The sequence below is a fragment of the Blennius ocellaris genome, assembly GCF_963422515.1.
Source record: "Blennius ocellaris genome assembly, chromosome: 6".
Lineage (NCBI taxonomy): Eukaryota > Metazoa > Chordata > Actinopteri > Blenniiformes > Blenniidae > Blennius > Blennius ocellaris.
Window position 1 is genome coordinate 24,415,594 of NC_137655.1, and position 21,745 is coordinate 24,437,338.

Below are 21,745 nucleotides of genomic sequence, written 5' to 3' on the forward strand. Positions count from 1 at the left end.
TATTTTTTTTTAATAATGTTTCTAATAATAATGGACTCTGTCGCCCAGTTTATTCATTTCCAATTCCATAATAAATTTTCTATACTGTGTGAAGCAGTTGAGCAAGATCGAGTCATTTATCTCCATCTTGAGTGATCGAGATGGAGAGATGGCTCTCACAAGCTGGACACTGAGGGTGTTGGTTCAATGCTTCGCATGCGACAGAAAACACTCAAATACGTTTCTTTTAATCCTGTTGGGGATTTTAGTTAGCACGTACTTTTAAGGATTTGTGTCATTACAGCAATACAAAAACACGTTTCTGCCTTTCAAAGTTGTATTTGAGTCCATAGAAAATTGGAAGGCTCAAAATATAAAAAAACAAAAAAATAAGCATTGAAAATGTTCCTCTCTTCAGAGGATAAAACAATTGTCTCTATTTCTGTTCCATTATGAGCAGAACTAACTGGCGCTCGCTGAGGTAAAATGTCCACTTTAAAAAACAAGTCGGGGAATTTAATCCCCCAGTGGTTTCATCTGTTTAGTGTCTGAAGTACTCAAAGCCTCCATTGGAGAAGAACCCTTTTATCTTCTTGTATATTAGCGAAGCGGTGAGTTATTGCAGGGCACGGGACCATCTAGTGGTTACAGAAACACATTTAAAAGCACCGTGTACAAGTACTTGCTGATGACTTCCAGGTTTGTCTGGTCTAACCACAGCATTTTCAGAAGCACATCAAAACTCTGCAGGTCCGTCTTCACCTGAAAGTTGCACTTGGTTTTCAGTTTGTTTCCCTGAGAGGAGGAGTGCAGCGCCGGCGGTGAGGCGTGGCGTGGACGGGTGTGTGTCAGGCTTCCAAATGCTCCAAGAGGAAACGCTGTTCTCACAGTGAGTCTGCTTCTCTTCAGAACTGCAGGCCTCCGGCCAATAAGAGCACTTCAATTTCAAATGTGTGAAGTTATTGTGAGAGCTTGTCGGCCTTCTTCACTCCTCTCCTGTCCCACTTGGGGATTCTGACCAGCAGCAGAGCCACAGCTGCCAGAGCCAGCACCACCCCCAGACTGGGGGGGCCACAAGGGCTGAACTCCTGGGCCAGACCAGAGAGGAGCGGCGCCAGGACTCGGCCCACAGCCGTGACCGACTGGCCGGCTCCGATCAGCGTCCCGCTGGCCCGGACGCCCCCCCGCTGCAGCTCCAGGTCTGTGATGCAGGTCCGACCAATAGTGGTAGAAATGGCAAAGAAGGTGGAGGTGAGCAGCACCTGCCACACGGAGGGCGCCGCCGCGTACAGGAAGATGAGGGAGCAGGTGAGCACTGTGGAGTGGAGCAGCAAGGCCGGCATGTGGTTCCCGTACAGCTGGGTCACGGGCCCCACCAGGAACCCGGCCAGGGCCCCCAGGGTGCTGCTGTAGCTGATCAGGTAACCCGTCACCTTTGGCTTGAGGGAGAAGCGCTCCTCCATGGCCAGAGAGAAGTTGCTGTAGTAAAGCATGATGGCGACGGCCATGAGGAGGCGCACCAGGAACAGGTCCCACATGTCCGAGGAGGCCACCATGTGGATTCTGGAGCCCACAGAGGACAGCTGTCTCCAGACGGGCTGGAGCAGAGACCCCTCCCTCCACCTCAGACCACCGCGGTCCGGTGGAGTCTCTGCTGTCAGCGCAGGGTGGCGGCAGGCCGCCCGAGAGCCATTGTGTGCAGACTGACTGAAGTGGTTGTCATGGCAACCTTGGCTCCTGTTGGGGTCATTGCTGCAGGACAGCGTCTCGCTCCACGGCAGCAGCCACACCAGCCCTGAAATACGACAGACGCACAGATGAAGGGAGGAAATAAGTGGATGTATGAGGTGGAAATTCAGCATTTCGTCTTTAAAATACGAGTGAGTGTAATGACTTGAGTGAGTTCGATCACAAAGCCCAGGCTCTATTAGGATTCCGCCGCTCTGCAGTGTTTGCCATTTATGAAAAGTGGTCCAAGTCAGGAGGTTAACCAGATCCTCCAGACCTTCACTGAGGCATGTGGCGGGGAAGGTCTGACTCACTCACACAATAACAGCCAGGTCGTCGTAATGTTATGGCTGAATTGAGGTGAAAACACTATCTGATTTTTCATTTATTATTGTTTTTTTACTTCTCCCTTCTTCCTTATTTCCATTTTTCATTTAAGCATGGTTGCCTCGGAGCACCAACTGCCAAACAGAATGTCGTTGTCCCGTACGACAGGAAAGGAAGTGTGAACTATGATTGCTATGGGGGAGGGGTCTAAACCCTCCTCTGGACGGGTAAGATACCCCTCTCTCAAGGTTGTAACCTTTGGATTACTAAAAAGGTTCATAATCTCTATTTTTGTTAATGGGTGTTGAAATCGATCCACAGACAATACAGTACATCTGTTGTTGTGAGCTCATTCAAGTATGTTGCTTTAACAATGTATACATCTTTATATCCAACCTGCAACTGAAATGAACCTGTTACATTTATAGTGTCTCCATTTAGAACATTTCATAATGTTGACACTTCACGGGGGCTCAACATGAACTTTTTTGCTCCCTGGACATTGTGGCAAGTTACTAGCCAGTCAACAGTTTTACTAGCCAGATCTTTTTTTTACTATGAAACAAAATTACATACATTACAGTGCACATTTAACCCATCCTTTAATTGTTAATTACTGCAATGAAAATATGACTAATCTATAGTAGCATTCCCATCATTTTGCATTAATTTGACCACAACCTTCTCCTTTAAATCTCGACACTTTCAACCCACCAGCGTTAATGAGGAAGAGGACAGCGCAGGTAAAAGAGGAGGTGTAGAAGCCTCCTTCATGTTCGGTGAGGTACCCCCCCACCACGGGACCCAGGATGAAGCCCACGCTGGAGGCAGCATTAAAGTGCCCCATCACCAGGGGGCGCTCCGACTCTGACACCAGGTCGGACAGCAGGGCCCTGCAGATGGACAGGGAGTGTTTGAACAGCCCTGGAACACAAAACGGTGGCGAGTGAGGAAGTGACGCACTCGAGTCGTCAAGATAAAGGGAAGTCACAGGTTTATGCTTTAGGTCAACAGGAAATCGTCACGGTGACTCATCACCTGTCGAGGAAAATGTCAATAACAGCAATCATCTGGCCACAAATGAATGGAGTACAAGTATTTAGCCAGGCTCTAGCATTTATGTTAGTGGGAAAGAAAATATATCTTCCAAATCAATTCATCATGTTAGTATTTTTTTTTCTGACTTTGAACTAAAAAATCTAAACATTTAGATATTGATTCATGAAAATATTCATGAATACAATATCATACAAATACAAACTGGAAGAAGAAAAATATATTTTCTAATTCATTTCAATAAAATATATTTAAACTCTTTGGTTATGATTGTTGCTGAATGATTCGATTTTAATTTGTTTGCTCTTTACAAGAAAGCGTCAATATCTATGATACCAAACAACACAAATGAGCAAGAGTCATTCAGGGCCTTAAACAAATACAATACTGAGAAACGTTCCAACATTTTGCTTCTTGTGCACTGTTGTTGGAACCAGTTTTCATCTCTGATGCGCCAATTAAAAAGGAAATAAACCAGCTTTCCTATGTTGCAGGAGTTATTGCAGAGCAGTTATAAAAAAAGAAAGACATTTCTTTACTTTTGAACATAGTTTAGATTTCTTCTATCCATGATTTCATCTACAATACTGATTTATCCAACACAAGGAGGCTGGAGATAATCAAAGCTAATTATTTTAATGATCCTAATCCTTCAAAATATAATGGTATTAACACATTTATAGAGCTTGTTCAAACTGATTTTGTTTCCCTTTTTAGTCACAATTCATGGACACCATGTACATATAAAAGTGTTTGACTTCCCCCTACCTCAACGTCAACTTAGCTTTTTTAATAGTGTATTGTACCATAATATCATATATACAACTTAAAGGACCCATATTATACTAAATGGACTTTTCTGTACTTTAAACATGATAAAAGTTCTATTTGGGGTTCATATAATCCCCAAAGGGTTTTTTCATTGATTCCCTCCAGCTTGAGTTCACAGTGATCTTTCTCTGTTCTACCTGGTGGGGGAGCTCAACACCTTGATTCTATTTGATGACGTCACAGAGCTGGAGAAGCCCCGCCTCCAGGAAGATTGACATGAGGAGAAACCAAAACAAGACACGCCCACCAATGTGCCAAGGAGCCTCTTCTCTGCTCTCTCTGTCTCTGCTGCTTCACCTTGAACTGCTGTTTTTGTTGTTCCACATCTGTTTTCACCTTCATGTCCACTGGAGAAAATGTGTTTTCACCTTCATGTCCACTGGAGAAAATGTGTTTTCACCATCATGTCCACTGGAGAAAATGTGTTTTCACCTTCATGTCCACTGGAGAAAATGTGTTTTCAGGTACCAGTATGGTTCCTCACTATTTGTCTTGAGGAAGAAGAAGCACAGCGGCCAATGTGGCTGGACTGGTTTTTCTTTTCCACAAACAATGTTTGTTTGTGAGCGACTCTTCACTAAAGAAGCTTCCAGAACTACGGTACTTTGAAACTGGACTTCCTCAGAAGCTCCTCTTGAAACCTGCTGCTATTCCCACAATAAAAGACTAAGGAGGGCCGAGATGTGTCAGTACATTACTACAACTACCAGCTGAGCTGCTGGCTACGTCACCCAGGGGGTGGAGGAGGCGGCTGTGGGCGGGGCTGCAGTCTCCGTGAGGGTGGAGGAGGTGGAGGAGCTGAGAACCACCATCATGAGAGGTGACGTCAGCTCAGTCCAAGAAATACTAGAATTTCACTAGTTGTGAGTGTTTCTACTGGATCAGACACATTATTATCCACATGAGCAGAGGAGGGACTGGAACATGGAATATAGACAATATGGATCCTTTAAGAATCTACTTATACATTACATCCTCGCCTTGCCTAGCTACAATCTTGGACCACTAGATGTCACTGTATGACAGCAGAATGCTGCTACAATAAGACAGAAAAGTCTCCGTTACTACCATGTTTCTCTGACAGCACAAGCAAAATGTTTCGTCAATGGAACAGCAACACAGCAAAATCTTAACTGAAATGATCAAATATAGAGCAGAAAACAAGAAACAGAGGAGCAGAAAGAGTTCAGAGAGTCTGAGAAATGTGTGAAAGATTGGAGAAAAGCACAGAAACTGTTATTGTGAAGTGATTTGTTATTTCTTCTGTTGAGGAAAAAAAACAGAGGAAGTCCATTGTGGGCTAAAAGCTGACGACAACCTTCATCCATGGCTCTTCAACAAGTCTGGGCCACCTGATCGCAATGATCCCATCTAAACATTCAGTTTTGCTGAATGGAGGTGACAGCAAGGCTCCGTTTATGCGACAACGTTTCAAGTTAAAGGTGTACAGGAGGATTTTCTTCTTCCGGGTGGATCATCAAGACTATTGGTCCTCCTAAGTGTCAATCATTCTGGTGATCTATTACGTAAGGCCGTCGTACGTGCTCGTCCCCAGGTAGCGTGGATCTATTAGTTTTCACTTTCTGCACATGCGCGCTTTCAGGTGTCTATGGTGAGCTCCGCCTTCAGCTAGCTCGCAGTTCTCACCGGGTACTTTGGAAATGGCAGAGGGTCGCAAGAGGAAGTGTCTTGGAAGTGTATGAGAAGAAGAGAAAGGCTTCTAAAGGAAGAGAGAAACAAGACCAGAGTGTTTCTGGGAGATTGCTTCACACGATGGCGCTGAAAGCCCAGGTTGGGCTTCCCACTGATGCTTCAGTCGCCACGTTTCTACTCCACAGGGAAAGTTTGGCTTCTATTTGGAGAAATCCATTTCAAATCACTTCCAGTAAAAGTTCTCTACGTCTAGATTGTAACTTCCCAGGGTTGATTAGTTTGTTTTGTAATTTGCATCGTCAGTAGTTATTACGGCTTGTGTGAGCGATGCCGACTTGTGACTTGTAAACAGAGCGTGCACGAGGAGAACTGGGCTCGTCACGTCTCTCCACACGTTCTAGTAGGCGTTCCGTCTCGGAGCAGGGAGAGCGTTGTGCATGTGCATTTTTTCAAAAGGTGGAGAGGGCGGTTCTTTCCTAAAATTCGGGAAAATCCTCCTGTACACCTTTAAAGATTTAGCGTTTTTGCATTTTCATTTGAGAAACGCTTCATGTTTATACAGCAACTTTGTAAAAACGATGTGCATTTACACAGGAACAGCAGAAACCCTGAAGACGATGTAGTTAGCATGCCAGACCACTAGTGGCTGCTGTTGTCTGTTTTCATAATGAGACATGCTATGAACATGAACAATGGTAAATACAGAAGTATTTACTGATGCACTAGCCGGGCTTCCGCCGTCTATGAGGAGACAGCGTTTCCAGAAGGGTTTGTTTTCACTTGTTTCCATGACGACAGAGCATTTCCAAAAAGGTCCACCTTGAGAGACGTTTTCAAGAAGTTGCATTGTCAGAACACAACAATTCCGTTTTCACTTTGTGAGCGTTGCCATGTAAACAAGCCTGTAGAACACACTGGGTTCCCCTCTTGGATCCGACGCACAGCACGACTTACCCACAGGTATCCGTGCGAGGACAAACCAAGCGATGCTAGTGGACGTCCCCAGGAGGCCGTAGCCCAGAGCGCTGAGCAGCAAGCAGGCCAGCAGGGAGTCCCGCCGCCCCACCACGTCACTCCAGCTGCCCTGCCAATCACACAGGGGGAAGCACACGTCACGGCCTCTGATGCCGAACAACCACAAATGTGAACAAATGGAGAGAAAGAGATGAGCCCAGTCCTCTAACAGAAGACATACTACAATCACTTGCCAGAGTTTTGGATTGAAATAGAAAGATCAGATGACTCAAAGACTGATCAGATCCCAGAACGTTCTGCCCCGAGCGGCTCAACTTGTTCCCCAGCCTTTATTAGATTCTCGCTCTCTATCACACATACATGCAAGTAACTATCTGATGAAATAATGAAGTTAGAACCAATCGAGTTTACTGTGTTCCGAATGTTCCTTGGTGGGATTACCATAGTCACCCGGCCGTTCACACATCCCTCCATTCATCAGGATTCAGTGGGTCCACATACTGGACCCAACAGATGGCTCCTTATCCATTTAATTTGTCGCATGACCCCTGAGAATTCAACCAATTCCAGGAGCTCGGTCAGTAAAGGGACAGCCAAGAATGTCATGCTGACTTTGGTTTTTTGACAGGAGTTTTGCAGAATAAAGGATTTTATTTTTAGAAGTGTCTGCCAGCAGTTTGTCTGCTCATGAAACAAACTCGCCAGTGTCTTTTCAAGGGTGCTGGTAAAATAAATCCATCTCTGACATAAATGGTGGATTTGACTGGAGAGGACCAGCTTGTGTGTGTGTGTGTGTGTGTGTGTGTGTGTGTGTGTGTGTGTGTGTGTGTGTGTGTGTGTGTGTGTGTGTGTGTGTGTGTGTGTGTGTGTGTGTGTGTGTGTGTGTACTGGGCTGCATTGTGTGACCACAGTCCAGCTAAAACGGCCAGTGTCCATTGTTTTCATGGAATGCAGCCGATCACAAACGGCTCGTCTTCTTCAGCAGGAATGAAGAACGAAGGCGAAGAAACAAAGTTGATACTTACAACTATTGTGCTTGAGAAAAGCTGCAAGATCCCATATGTAGATCCTGCAAGAGAAAACCTTGTTGAGGTTCACTGGCCAGTACCAGACAGGAAAGACCCGCTGCTGCTCCAAGCCCACCAAGCTGAGATGAACAAACTCGGTGACGAAAGCCTTTGCTGTCATTGTGTGGAAGGAATATCAAATCATTTGTCCCTTTTAGTGATGAATGAATGAATGAATGGTGGCAACATGGCACACATAAGAGCAAAGTTGTAAACACTTATGAATCCATTCATCCTTCCATTGTCAGTATTGCTTCATTCAGTGTCCAGGCACAGGGAGCTGCAGCCCCAAGTCCAAATACAATGTGGGTAAATGACCAGTCCAGCTAGAGTCCCTGACAAGGACGTATGGTTTTCAACCCATGCCTGCACAGAGAGAAAATGCAAACTCAGCACAGAAAGACCTCAACCTGAAACTCAAACCAGGGATTTCTGCATCTTTACTGATCAATGACAGGTTCCTTCAATCCTAACTGCCACTCTGCTGGTACATGTTTACAATCTGCTGTGATCCAGCTCCACAGTTTCACCATGAACTGTGAACAAAGAGGAATACTTTTGTTTGAGACTATCACAGAGATTACATTTGAATTGTATGTTCATTTAACTGTGTTATTTTTGCTTGTTGAATGAATTGATGGCTTGTCTACCAGTTGAAAATCTGCCTGAGAGCTGGACCTTCCTCTGCTGGTCACGAGTCGACTGGTCAACGCTTGAAGAAATCGGGGAAGTTCAGGATCTGTAATTCAGCCTGATGAGTCTTATCTGCAGCGGTGTAATATACCACACTGAGATGAGGAGAGTGAGTATATTCTCATCCGTATGTATTATGATGATGAGTATATCATTACAGCTAGAAAATTACTGCAACTAAAGCAAAGGACAATAAACTGATGTTGAGTTGAACTTTAATATGGTTCTGCAGGACATGTGCAACTTTGCACTTGGGTGATCTTTTAGTATTTTCTCATTATCCCTGCAAATATTCTGTGGCCCCGACAGCAACGGCAAACGACAAGAAAAAAAACAGGAACATTTAGAAATTTCAATGGTATAATTGTTGTTGATCAACAGGATCAACTTGATTTTGGAGGTAAATGTGTAACTGAAATGTCTGAAGAGACTGTGAGATGAGGGTGCTCGTCCTTTTGTTTTTTTGATGATGCAAACCTGTAGTTTTACTGGTTGTTGTGGATGTTTCAGGCAGTTTGCCAACATAACATGACAACATAATGACACAACTTACCCACAACGCCGGCCACCGTGGGACTCGCCCCGAGTGCCTTCACATGGTGGCTGAGCAGTGGAAGGATCATGCTCACGCCAAACAGGTCCTACACGCAGCAAGGAGATCCAATAAGTTCAAAAAGTGTCAATCTAACTTGTATTGCTGAACCAGTGTTCAGCAGAGACAATCGAACACAGAAAGAAAAAAAAAAGCCTCATCCTGTTTGTGCACATTGCTGAGATCAACTCCTGCCCAATACTTGATTAGAGCCACACTGCAGCTCATACTGTGTTCTAGCACAGCCCATTACTGACATTGTTGACACTTCAAAGGCACTCATGTCTCTGTACAGGAAAAAACACAACAACAACAACAACAAACGCTGACTGGATTCTTTACAAGTTGAAATTTGATGACCATTTGACAAGAATGCAAACTGCAAGACAGGTCTTAGCCAACACATGCCACCACCCATCAAATCAGGTATATCAACTATTCCTTAACACGAAACAATACAGACATCCTCAGTGTGAAAGAATTCCACTTATTCAACAATATCATATCGACATTAGTCAATTTAGAGAGAGTCAAAAACTCCTTTTAATGTCTAACTTCATATGTGAGCACTGTGAGAAAGAACACAACTGTGTTGTTGAGTTGGCTTTCGTCTTGCAGAGTGCTTTTCTCATTTTTGGAGCACATTTTCATATATATATATGAAAGTTATACTTATAAATTGTTTCAGCAGGTCTGTGGCATCTGCTGATATGGAAGATTTTGAACACCAACAATCTATGAATACACTGAATAAGCTAATGTGAAACTTTAGGTGTATTACAAGTGATGAGTTCAGTGAGTGGATGATGGATGGATGGATGGATGGATGGATGGATTTGATTTTATGTTGTTCCAGTTCAAGTGCTATACTTAAAATAACATAACAATCATCATTCCAGCAATTACATTTTATTCATAAAGCACTTTTCACACAATTGTTACTAAAAATGACGAAACAATATTAGATTAGATAAAACTTAATTCACCCCGTTGGCAGGGTACCTCAGGGAAATTGGGAAAAAAGACATTTTTCTCTCTCTCTCTCTGAATGATGAAACGAGTCAGTAAGTCCATATGCACATAATAGAAAGCCTTATAAACCAATCAATAAATGAATTGAATAAACAAATACACAGATAACTCCACCATGATAGAATCCCAAATATAAACAACAATCTATAGTTGAAACATGAAGGAGAATGTTGAGATAGAAGTCTATAAAGGTGTTTCAGATGAAACAAGGAGAATGTTGAGATAGAAGTCTATAAAGGTGTTTCAGATGAAACAAGGAGAATGTTGAGATAGAAGTCTATAAAGGTGTTTCAGATGAAACAAGGAGAATGTTGAGATAGAAGTCTATAAAGGTGTTTCAGATGAAACAAGGAGAATGTTGAGATAGAAGTCTATAAAGGTGTTTCAGATGAAACAAGGAGAATGTTGAGATAGAAGTCTATAAAGGTGTTTCAGATGAAACAAGGAGAATGTTGAGATAGAAGTCTATAAAGGTGTTTCAGATGAAACAAGGAGAATGTTGAGATAGAAGTCTATAAAGGTGTTTCAGATGAAACCAGGAGAATGTTGAGATAGAAGTCTATAAAGGTGTTTCAGATGAAACAAGGAGAATGTTGAGATAGAAGTCTATAAAGGTGTTTCAGTTGAAACAAGGAGAATGTTGAGATAGAAGTCTATAAAGGTGTTTCAGATGAAACAAGGAGAATGTTGAGATAGAAGTCTATAAAGGTGTTTCAGATGAAACAAGGAGAATGTTGAGATAGAAGTCTATAAAGGTGTTTCAGTTGAAACAAGGAGAATGTTGAGATAGAAGTCTATAAAGGTGTTTCAGATGAAACAAGGAGAATGTTGAGATAGAAGTCTATAAAGCTGTTTCAGTTGAAACAAGGAGAATGTTGAGATAGAAGTCTATAAAGCTGTTTCAGTTGAAACAAGGAGAATGTTGAGATAGAAGTCTATAAAGGTGTTTCAGATGAAACAAGGAGAATGTTGAGATAGAAGTCTATAAAGCTGTTTCAGTTGAAACAAGGAGAATGTTGAGATAGAAGTCTATAAAGCTGTTTCAGTTGAAACAAGGAGAATGTTGAGATAGAAGTCTATAAAGCTGCCCCAGGCCAGTAACTCACCATGAAGCCCACCACGTACACACACTGGATGATGCCGGCTCGTCCTCGCAGTGTGGGGATGGAGCTGCTCCATGAGTGTTGGTTCATCGTCCCGCTGCGCTGCGCTGCGCTGCGGCCGCTCGGATCCAGTCCAGGCGGAAGCGCTGCGGCTCTTCTGCTCTACTGTCCGCGACCGTCCAGGAAACACTCGTCCCGCGGTGGACTCATGTCACCGGGGCTGCACGCAACGAATACTTTTATCCCTCCATTCAACCTGAAGGCGCGAGACGCGGCGGATTCCACATGGAAATGTTTACTTTGCGCTCACTGCTGCTGGTGACTCGGATTTTGCGTGATTTGTTGCGTGTGGAACGCCGTGTTGCTTCACCGCACACCCCCGTCTGCGCTGGAGGTGGTATCGCCCGTGACGTCACACGATCAAGACGCGTACATGCCAGATGATCGCAGTGAAGCAAAACAATAAACCTTTAAATTGATCCGTCGATAGAAAACTAATACTGATGCTCTTTGTTCTTTTTGTAGCAACGCAGAGGAAACATTTGTCCTTGACTTTGGGATTGCACCGGCACGCATTTTGAATGCATCTCAATAATTTTATAAACACCAGAATTGAGCCTTCCTATAAATTGAATTTTCAACATGTTTTATTTGGCCTTTCACAAACTGATAAAATAAATCCAGAAAAAAGATATATTATCAATCTTTTAATTATTTTTGCCAGATTTCACATACATTGTACTAAATTTGCACACCGGCGTCCAACATAATTGCTTTAAAAGCATTGATCTCCAGTTATCGACAATCTAAAGAACAGCATCAATTGCAAAGAAAGTAAAATCCAACAGCTGTGGCGAATGTGCAGTTTTGCTTGATTTATATGAGCTTTATTTATACCTCGAGCACCCTATTATTTTTTCTCTCTCTAATGTATTCCTTTTTGTTTACTTGCATATGTATCTATGTATTTGTGATGTAAAAAATATTGTGAGATGTGTGACTTTTCATCCTTATATATATATATATATATATATATATATATATATATATCAATTGTTCAAATAAAAAGACATTTTGGATCATAAACGTAATAATAAACATAATAAGAAATACTTTTGAAAGGAAAAAGGAGACTAATTCCAAGAGAAATTATTATTGGTAAATATCTAAACAGACATTGATTGGATTGGTGGAGAGCACGGTCATTTACACGCACACATTTTGTGTATTTCGTTATCAAAAAATAAACAAGTACATATATTGTTATTGGAAATATGTACCTTTTGTAACTTTATTGTTCTTATTCGGCTGAGATTGAGAAACATAAAGTAGTAAGTGAGTAACATAAACACACAAAAAAGGAATAAAACAGTCGAGATGTTTAAAGAACTACCCCCCCCCCCAAAAAAAATAAACAAATAAATAAATAAATTTAAAAAAGGCAAAGAAAAAAGAAATAATGTGACCCTGTGCTTCCCCGGTCCCGTTTGTATTTGTATTATATTGTTCAAAACAAAACATCTTTGAAAATAAATATATCTCTTACATGTTTTGACTGATTTCTTTTTTTAAACCGGAAGTTGAAATCTGAGGTTTTTAGTACAGTAGTCCTATATTATTGTGTCCCTATATAAACAATTGCAACCAACATCCAATCAAAAAGTAATAAATAGCTTTCATTATTGTCGTCACCTCAGTATAAACCACATTTATTTGACATTCTTGTCACTTGCCTTCCACCTGCTGGAATTTAAAGAGTATTACAATAATCCTCATAGAAATATTGAATCTTAAAGGATTCAATTAAATTCCCGACACTTTTAAAACGTATTCCTAAAATGTTGTGGCTTATTAAAGTCAGTAGAAATACACAAATATCACATCTGATCTAAATAAAAAAAATACAATAGGGAAAAGATCACAGTGGCTTTGCTATCTCTAGCTTCATGGTGGTGGGGGGTTACCGTTTAGATAGACGGAATCAGTCAGGTTCAATGACGATGATGAGTATGTAAACTAAGGAGCAATAGACCTGCATTTGTGGTATTGTGAGAGGTGTGAAGCCATTTTTGTGCCCATTTATATTTTGTAAATATGACAAGTAACAACAATCTCAAAGAAAAGTGTTCATATACATACGCATAAAAAGGATGACTTAAATCCAGCATGGAGAGACCTGGTACGTATTCGTTGTTTAAGTTCAGATGAGCCTGAATGAAAAACACCACTATCACACACACAAACAAACAACATTTGTGTTTGACCAAAGGAAAAACTAAAGCTTACGGATGCACATTTCAATATTAATTGTGTTTCTGCCACAAAACCATCCGTGCGCCCTCCCACAGGCCTCGGTCAGAGACACACAACCACAGTGAACATTCCCACTCACAGACAACTTAGAGTTAAAGATCTATGGATGTCTGTTGATCAGTGGAGGTCAGTGGAGCATCCAGAGAAAACCTGTGTACGCAAAGGGAGAACTTACAATGTCAGACGGGGGAATTCCCTTTGTGAGGTGAGCCAGAGAACGACCACAGCAATGGGCTTCCCTTTAAAAGGAACCACAAATACTAAAAGAGTCTGAAAAGAAATTCTAAAGATGTCCAGACTTCTCCTGGGGAGAGACAAACATGCATCCAATTCCAAATCTACACACTGAAAATACGTCATGGACACAGTGTCAAATGTGCCTTGAAAACATGATGATGATGATGATGATGATGATGATGATGATGTCAGGAAACCTCCCACCTGCAACGTCTGGCTCTAACGAGTGTATTTATCAGGTGATAATGCCTTACAACCAGATGAGCAAACACACACACACACACACACACACACACACACACACACACACACACACACACACACACACACACACACACACACACACACACACACACACACACACACACACACACACACACACACACACACACACACACACAAACACTCACACACACACAGTGAATGCGCGGTGGTGCCTGCGGTCGCAGGAGTGTGTAAATGATCCAGCGTCCACATGATAGTTCACTGCTAAATGTTCCTCTGAGACGCTAACAGACAGTTTTCCTCCAGTCAGCCTGACAGATTTACAATAAGACTAAACTACCTCTCAACCTAATGACAATCCTGATTCAACCTGAATGACACATCAATGTTCATGATAATAAAGCCTCAAAGCATGTTTTTGTTTTGTTTAAATACATTCTAGCCACTCACTTAATGGCTAAAGAATGACATGCTGCTGTGTCTCTGCTTCCTCTTGAACACTGCTGATGAGGGTCAGTGTGTCTGATACAAGCTCTGTCTGCCGATTGTTACCGGGAAAAGCACCTTCCAGGCTCACGGCGTTCTTCACAGGAAACGACTCCCGGGCAGTGGATCTGTGCATGCCAAAGGTTTGTTTGAGGCATGGTGGGTTGCTTCACTGCGCCGCTGTCCTTTCAGTCTCACCCTGCCCTGACATTCCCGTGCAGACGCTGGGTGTCCAGTTGCCCCCGGTTATTTCTGCCTCATCCCCTCCCTTCACACTCCACATGCTCCACGCTGGAGTGGAGCAGCCGCCTTCAATCTGACACCAGAAATAGCCCAGGGGCTGAAGGGGGCTGGGCTGGATGAAGACCTCCAGTGAAGAGGGGGGTCCGAAGGAGTCATGTGTGCAACTTTGTCCTCCAGTAACACAGACAGAGAGACGTGAGGAGAGCTGAGATCCAGTGAGCTAAAGAAGCCTTTCCTGGTGCCTGTTCCACAGCGGACTGTTCCTCACATGTTCCTGGTTCCTCTGGACATCCAGCAGCCGCTCAACCAGGACCATGAAGCTCAGCGTGGCCTTGTTTTTCGCAGGGCTCTTCGGGGCTCTGGCAGCTGTGTTCATCCTCCTCTCTTTTGGGACTGACTACTGGCTGCTGGCCTCGGAGAGGTGCCACCCAAACCCCACACAATCTCCTGGCCTGGGTGGGCTCACCATTGAGGTGGGTGTTGGACTTAAACCTCAGACTGAAGAAATGTTGTATTGGTTAGATTAGATTATCAGATGGATGTAAAACATTCAGACTTAAAACTATTACACTTGTTCTTGCTGTTGTCTCAAAGAAAAACAATCCTAGTAATTCAATGACTTTATTCCATTGAACCTATAAATATGATGTCATGCTGTTGCAGTGCATACAATCCCAAGCACTGATATCATTTATTATCAAAGGAAAGTTGCTGGAGTTTGAAAGTAGACACAAGGCTGCTTGTTCTCTTTTGGAAGCAGTGATCAGTTGCTTCAATCACTCTTTCAGTGGATGATCTGCAAAGTGGGGAGGTTCCCTGTAGGACCCTGCCGTGTAATCAGACTCTGTATAATGTAGCGTGTGTGCAGCTATGCACTGATTGAGATGTAGTATAAATCCATGTGACCCTCTGTCAAAAATACAAATACCAGCACACACAGTGGTATGATCCGGTATTAAATATCACCTACTAGAACATACTTGTCTGAGTGGGCAGCGACACTGAGGCCAACATGATCACACCTCTATGAAACCCATGCATTACTACATTCACGTTCGTAAAGTAAAGCAATTTGATCGTTGTCTTACGACTTATGAAAGTCTGTTTCTACAACATTGTGGTTATTGTAAGTTGGGTGGAATTTCCTAGTGTTCTAGAATTGTTGTCCACTTCAGACAAACCAAAGAAGAAATGTTTGCTGTGTTGTGACCACCCTTGGGGGACCTCAAGGCCCAGGTTCCAAACCCGTGCAGGACTGATAAAACTACGCCTGGAATCCTTGAAAATGTTTTGATAAAACACAAAAGCGGAATTGTCTCACACTGTCTGGGTTACACTTGATGGATGTGGCTCAGATGGTCGGTTTGATCTCCCACCGGGAAACACTGAACCTCCAGCTGCTCCTGTGTGTGTGTGTGTGTGTGTGTGTGTGTGTGTGTGTGTGTGTGTGTGTGTGTGTGTGTGTGTGTGTGTGTGTGTGTGTGTGTGTGTCTGTGTGTGTGTGTGTGTCTGTGTGTGTATGTGTCTGTGTCTGTGTGTGTGTGTGTGTGTGTGTGTGTGTGTGTGTGTGTGTGTGTGTGTGTGTGTGTGTGTGTGTGTGTGTGTGTGTGTGTGTGTGTGTGTGTCTGTGTGTGTGTGTGTGTGTGAGTGGGACGTACACTGCTGAAAGTAACCGCTCATCAAAAGCTGGTCTGTGTTGTACAAGTGATTCGGGGTTTGTCTTCTCCACACGTCAAGTAGAAATGTGTCTGAGAGCCAGACCCCCTGACCTGTGAGGGCCCGGACACCACCCACACCAGCTGGAGGTTCATACTCCACCTCCACCTGACACCACCCACACCAGCTGGAGGTTCATACTCCACCTCCACCTGACACCACCCACACCAGCTGGAGGTTCATACTCCACCTCCACCTGACACCACCCACACCAGCTGGAGGTTCATACTCCACCTCCACCTGACACCACCCACACCAGCTGGAGGTTCATACTCCACCTCCACCTGACACCACCCACACCAGCTGGAGGTTCATACTCCAGCTGTTTCACAGCTGCTTGGTGACAGTGAGGCAGCACTGTACACCTGCCTCGCCTCATCTTCAAACGTGTAAAGATGCAGAGTATGGATTAAAAGCACAACATGTCCTCAGCTTTTTCTGACACCAGAATGTGTCTTTATTCCAGCGCGGAGACGAGTCGGTCCAGGAAGGCGTCAGCGATGTCACCCTGTACCATGAAGGCTTTTTCTGGAGGTGTTCCTTTGGAGGCGACATGGCTGATGAGAACCTTCTGTGGAAGCTCTGGTTCAGTGAGTGAGACACACAATATTGTTCGCACACGACACGGACTCTGCTTTATAGATCACGGCCTCACTCTTGGGTGCATAAACCCAAATGTTCCAGGTTCACTTTGCAAAAACAAACGTTGCGCATGCATTTATATATTATCTTTGGGCTTCTTTAGACTCCTTGGAGGCCAAACTCCATTTAAGTCATCTAAGAAACTTCAGCGATTGAAGCACAAACTGTTTTTTATTAAAGATGGTAAAAGACAGTCCTGTTCAAAAAAATCCTGTCAGTGACAGAGCAAGAGATTTTCTCTCATATGTCATGAGTTTTTCTCTATTCTGTGTCGTCAACATCTCTCTGGGAAGGAACATATGTTGTTTTCTGCTGCAAAAATATCTCACTAGATATTGTTCATAACACACAGGTTCATCCATTCAGCATCCCTGCAGAGGCAGGGTATGTTCTGGCCATTTGGGAGTCAATCATAGATAAATCAACAAAATACTTCAAGTCAACATTTAGCCTAAAATATTTGGAGCGTTTGGAAAAAGCGGGAATGTGGAGAAAGCCTGGACACCCACTACCCCACTAAGAAGGCTAAAGAACGTATCTAAATGTGATGTGTGTGGTAATAAATGTTAAATGTTCTTCAAATGACACTTCCACTACTGTAAAAGTGTTAAACCAGCTTTTAATATGTTTCTATTCCCTGTTCTCTAATGCAGGAAGTGTGTTTTCTTCCAATGGGCTGCTGCTCCAGATAAACCCACACAGATAGATGACAGTGCTGCTCAGTCAAACCAGGTTCAGATTAGCTGCAGAAACAGTGCAACAGTTTCGAGGCTGCACCATGTGATGTTATTCTGGCTCGTCGTCAGGTGATTGTGCGTCATTTACTTTCTGATGGGGACTTTCAATGGTGGCTCATTGTCAGGAACAGCCTCAAGAAAACACAAGACCTTGTGAGGGTCTGAGGAATTTCACATGCTGGCAGAGAAAAGTGCAGAGGGGAAAATAAGATGACATAAAAAACACGCATCAGAGAACGAGTGCATCATATTGTGGCGCTGCAGCACTGCTTTGGCCTGTAAGACCCTCACAAACAGTGAGCGTGGAGCCGCAGGGCTCCTTGTTAAGTTCCACGTGTGATATAGGTTTGAAGTGAAAAGTGAAGGGTTTGCGTGATTTCTTTCCATAATTATTGACTTTATATCTAAATATATATATATATATCCAAAAAGACACCAAAGTATGTTTTGTGTCTTGTCCTCAATTGTATTTGTAAATGCCGTCATCATTTCATCAAGTGTGTATTGTTCAAAAGAAATAGAAATAGAAATATATATATATATATATGTGTGTGTGTGTGTGTGTGTGAGTGTGTGTGTGTGTGTGTACTATTTCACATCATCCTCTGAACATCATAATTGAATCCTTTGTCTCTGCAGCAAATCAGCCTCACTCCAAAGTGTGCATGCCCGCCTACCTGTTCCCCTTCCCTGTGTCTCCTCAGACCCACAACAGCACCGAGTACGACTCTGCCATCAGTGAGTGTCCACGTCTTCACACAGCCACTGAATTCTGTCCCTCACTCCAATAGAGCTGTTAATCAGCTGTGAAAACGCCGGCGTTGTTCAGTTTACAGAGGCTTCTGGAGCGTCTTCATGCTCATTGGTGTCGTGGCCGTGGCACTCGCTGGGTTCTTCATCATCTGCGCGGCGCCATTTGCCAGCCACCGGCTGTATAAAGCAGGAGGGGGTCTCTTCCTGACATCTGGTGAGTGAAAGCCATTTGTGAAAAGAATTCAATTCAATTCAGTTCAGTTCAGTTCAGTTCAGTTCAGTTCAGTTCACACACTGACAATTACATCACAGTGATCTCAAGCCATTAATTCACACACTCCCAAACAAACAAACAAACAAACAAACAAACAAACAAACAAATGTATATATTTCCTGAACAAAGTGAGGTTTTCAGGTTTTTGCACTCCAAAACAAACTTGACCTTCACTGTGCTCATACAAATCTTTATTTCTCATTGTCACTTTCTAAACAATAAGCAGTCTATTTCCGGCATGTTGATAAGACTGACATTAAAACACAAGTAAAAAAGCAGGAGCTGAGGAAATGTGTAGCTTTGACTCATTGTAGTTGTGTTCTGAGCTCACAGGTTTTTCTTTATTTACAATCAAACGTTTCTCATGCCTAAACTGATTGAAAAGTCTTGTGATTGAGTGCAACAGAATAATAGATGATCCATTAAAGAAGTTTTCCCTGGTAAACAGTATATGATTACAAAATAAAACATAAAGTGGTTGTTAATTCTTAACACAACTACTTTATTGCAGATTAGACTGAAGTGACAGTGACTTAGTTTTTCATGTTTTCATGCTGTATTTGGTTTTCAAAGCCAGATCCAGAGTGACAGACTGAATTGGTGTGACCCTGCTCTCCTCCCGGCCTCCAGGTCTCTTCCTGCTGTGTGTGCTGGTGATGTACGTGCTGTGGCTGCAGGTCCTGGGCGTGCTGGACGTCTACATCGAGCACCAGCGCTCCACACTGTGTCCAAACTTCCAGCTCTCCTTCAGCTATGGCCTGTCCTTCATGTTTGCCCCTGTGGGCATCTTCTTTTGCCTCCTGGCCGGCCTCCTCTTCCTCCTGATTGGCCGAACCATCCGGATTCACTGCAACTGATCTCAGTCTGCAGCAGTTGGTTTTTTTTGTAACCCAGATTTCCACAGTTTTCTTTTGTCTGCCGCGTGACAACAGGACTGCAGATTCAGTTTGGCAGCTCTGCGGTAAAAATGACTTAGTTGTAGAATAATTCAGATTAATTATGATTAAACCCGTGGTACACGTTTTGATTCATCTCTGGTGCGTCAGTGTTTTCGTGTGTTTATAAAGATTATTTTTTAACAACAAGCACATTTTAACGACTATGATGACAAACCAATATGGAGTTGTTGGGGAACCTGAGCCAGACGTGTTACCATGGAAACGAACAGGTTGGACTGTTTCTCAACTGGGTACGGTGAAAACTATCAATGACAGTGTGTGTGCGTCACATGAATTTAAACTGTGTAGTGAATGTGCCTCACTAAAAAGGAACATATAAACCAATGCAACTGTGTGACTTTTTGTGGTGTTTTGAAGAGTTTCTGATCTATGATGGCGCCTTTGAAGAGCGGATGTATTTTAAGTGCACAGAAACAACAATATGAATATTATATATGATCAATTTGTGACTCTTTTTAATCAAATATGATAAAAACAAGTATCTTTTCTGTATTATTGTTTATGTACATATCCTGAAAATGTATAGATTTCAGGTCCTTTTGTTGCAGTTTGACTGGATCCATGGTTGAATGAGTCACATTAATTATGTTTGACTTTTGATGTTTGACTTGTCAGTCCATCTTCTCCTGAAGTTGTGGCGTGTGATGTGAGAATGTGACAAAATATCATGTCTGGCAAATATATGTTTTTCAGTGGGGTTTGCAAAACAAATGTAAAAGTGAAAACTTTATTGTACAGAATAAATTCATTTGACATTGAAGGAACGGAAGCCAACTTTATTTCTATGATACCACAGCTGCAGACAAAGGGATGGACATAGACATACAGATACATGATAATGATAATAATAATAATAATACAGGTATTGTATACAGGTAAATTGTATCCTATTGAATGCACAAATGAAATGAAAATTAACCCTTGAAAATCTGGCAGTTCAAAGGATTAGACAGGTGAATTGTGAAATATTTATGTTGACATCCAGTGAGAATTTTATCCAGCATTAATATATATATATATATATATATATATATATATATATATATATATATATATATATATATATATATATATATATATATATATATATATATATATATATATATATATATATATATATATATATATATATATATATATATATATATATATATATATATATATATATATATATATGTATGACCTACCAAAGACAATAACTGCAGAAATGTTTAAAGGAATAAATCATCTTCACCAAAACTAAACAGGAATTGTCAGAGGATGTGTAATGCAATGATACAGATAAATAGGACCGACATTGTAATAAGACGTGAAATCAGATCAAATGTCTTGGGGTCACACTGAACTGGATGGAAAAAAAAAATCCCAAACAAAAACGTGCAGAACAAACAGGAAGCATATTAATCCTCAGTAAGAAAACAAACAAAACCCTTCCTGGACCACAATTCACTCCACATTATCTGCTGTTCCCTCATGTTTGAATTATTGTTCAGAGATTTGGAGCAATATCTACAAATGTACACTACATTCACTGTCTCTGCATCAAAGAAATATATACATTTCACAGAGATCACACAAATCCACATTCAAAATCAATAAAATCCAGTAATCTGGTTCATTTTCAAACAGTACAAATCATGTACAAAGCATCCAATAACTTAATCCCAGGAAATATTCATAAACAGTCTGTTTTTGCTTATGATATTTAATAAGCTTATACTTCTTCCCACTCCTTTACAAGAATGTTAAGTTTTCGTTTTCATCGTATTCATTTCGTTTTGTTTTTATTTGTTTTTTTTAAAATAAAAATCAAACAAAGAAAAATATTACAAAACAAAAAGAACTCAAAGTTTGAAGTATCTGCCTCATATCAATTCTATATTCATTAAACATGCACAAGAAAACACGTTGTTTTCATTTATGAGGAACATTGTTTAAATCAATGATCTATTGTCTAATCTTGAGCAACTTCCTGAGAATAAGGTCACTTCTTTAAAAAAAAGTTTAGTGATTTAACAATGAGTAAAACTGCTTTGAATGTAACATTTGGAAGCGACTGACTGAGCTGTCTGCTCAGTGGGGGTCATTTGTTGTGTGCAGTGCTCAGCTGGCCTTCAGGGGCTG

The 21,745-nt window shown here is 42.0% G+C and overlaps 2 protein-coding genes across 3 annotated transcripts; one reads left to right on the plus strand and one right to left on the minus strand.

Annotated features, from left to right (window-relative positions):
- Window positions 1-932: 932 nt before the first annotated feature.
- mfsd9 (major facilitator superfamily domain containing 9) lies at window positions 933-14,495 on the minus strand. Of its 2 annotated transcripts, none has more exons than XM_080498674.1 (6): window positions 14,364-14,495; window positions 8,863-8,950; window positions 7,575-7,618; window positions 6,529-6,658; window positions 2,749-2,958; window positions 933-1,774 (listed from the first exon to the last, which is right to left on the minus strand). In XM_080498674.1, the coding sequence occupies exons 2-6, from the start codon at window positions 8,930-8,932 to the stop codon at window positions 939-941; spliced, it is 1,290 nt and encodes a 429-aa protein (XP_080354800.1). In that variant the 5' UTR covers window positions 8,933-8,950; window positions 14,364-14,495; the 3' UTR covers window positions 933-938. The 2 variants fall into 2 exon arrangements, with proteins under 2 accessions (XP_080354800.1, XP_080354799.1); XM_080498673.1 differs by lacking the exon at window positions 14,364-14,495 and adding an exon at window positions 11,040-11,304.
- Window positions 14,496-14,656: 161 nt separating this feature from the next.
- tmem182a (transmembrane protein 182a) lies at window positions 14,657-20,363 on the plus strand. The gene is made up of 5 exons (XM_080497662.1): window positions 14,657-15,013; window positions 16,723-16,846; window positions 18,275-18,373; window positions 18,465-18,602; window positions 19,293-20,363. The coding sequence occupies exons 1-5, from the start codon at window positions 14,855-14,857 to the stop codon at window positions 19,517-19,519; spliced, it is 747 nt and encodes a 248-aa protein (XP_080353788.1). The 5' UTR covers window positions 14,657-14,854; the 3' UTR covers window positions 19,520-20,363.
- The last annotated feature ends 1,382 nt before the right edge of the window (window positions 20,364-21,745 follow it).

What these genes read in the sequence shown, in the direction of transcription:
- mfsd9 (XM_080498673.1), bottom strand. Translation starts at nt 11,126, where the DNA reads ATGAACCAACACTCATGGAGCAGCTCCATCCCCACACTGCGAGGACGA. An exon ending in TGTACGTGGTGGGCTTCATG is followed by an intron (nt 8,951 to 11,039) that starts GTGAGTTACTGG and finishes TGCTGCGTGTAG; the next exon opens with GACCTGTTTGGCGTGAGCAT. An exon ending in CACGGTGGCCGGCGTTGTGG is followed by an intron (nt 7,619 to 8,862) that starts GTAAGTTGTGTC and finishes TTTCTCTTGCAG; the next exon opens with GATCTACATATGGGATCTTG.
- tmem182a (XM_080497662.1), top strand. Translation starts at nt 14,855, where the DNA reads ATGAAGCTCAGCGTGGCCTTGTTTTTCGCAGGGCTCTTCGGGGCTCTG. An exon ending in TGGGTGGGCTCACCATTGAG is followed by an intron (nt 15,014 to 16,722) that starts GTGGGTGTTGGA and finishes TCTTTATTCCAG; the next exon opens with CGCGGAGACGAGTCGGTCCA. An exon ending in TCTGTGGAAGCTCTGGTTCA is followed by an intron (nt 16,847 to 18,274) that starts GTGAGTGAGACA and finishes TTGTCTCTGCAG; the next exon opens with CAAATCAGCCTCACTCCAAA.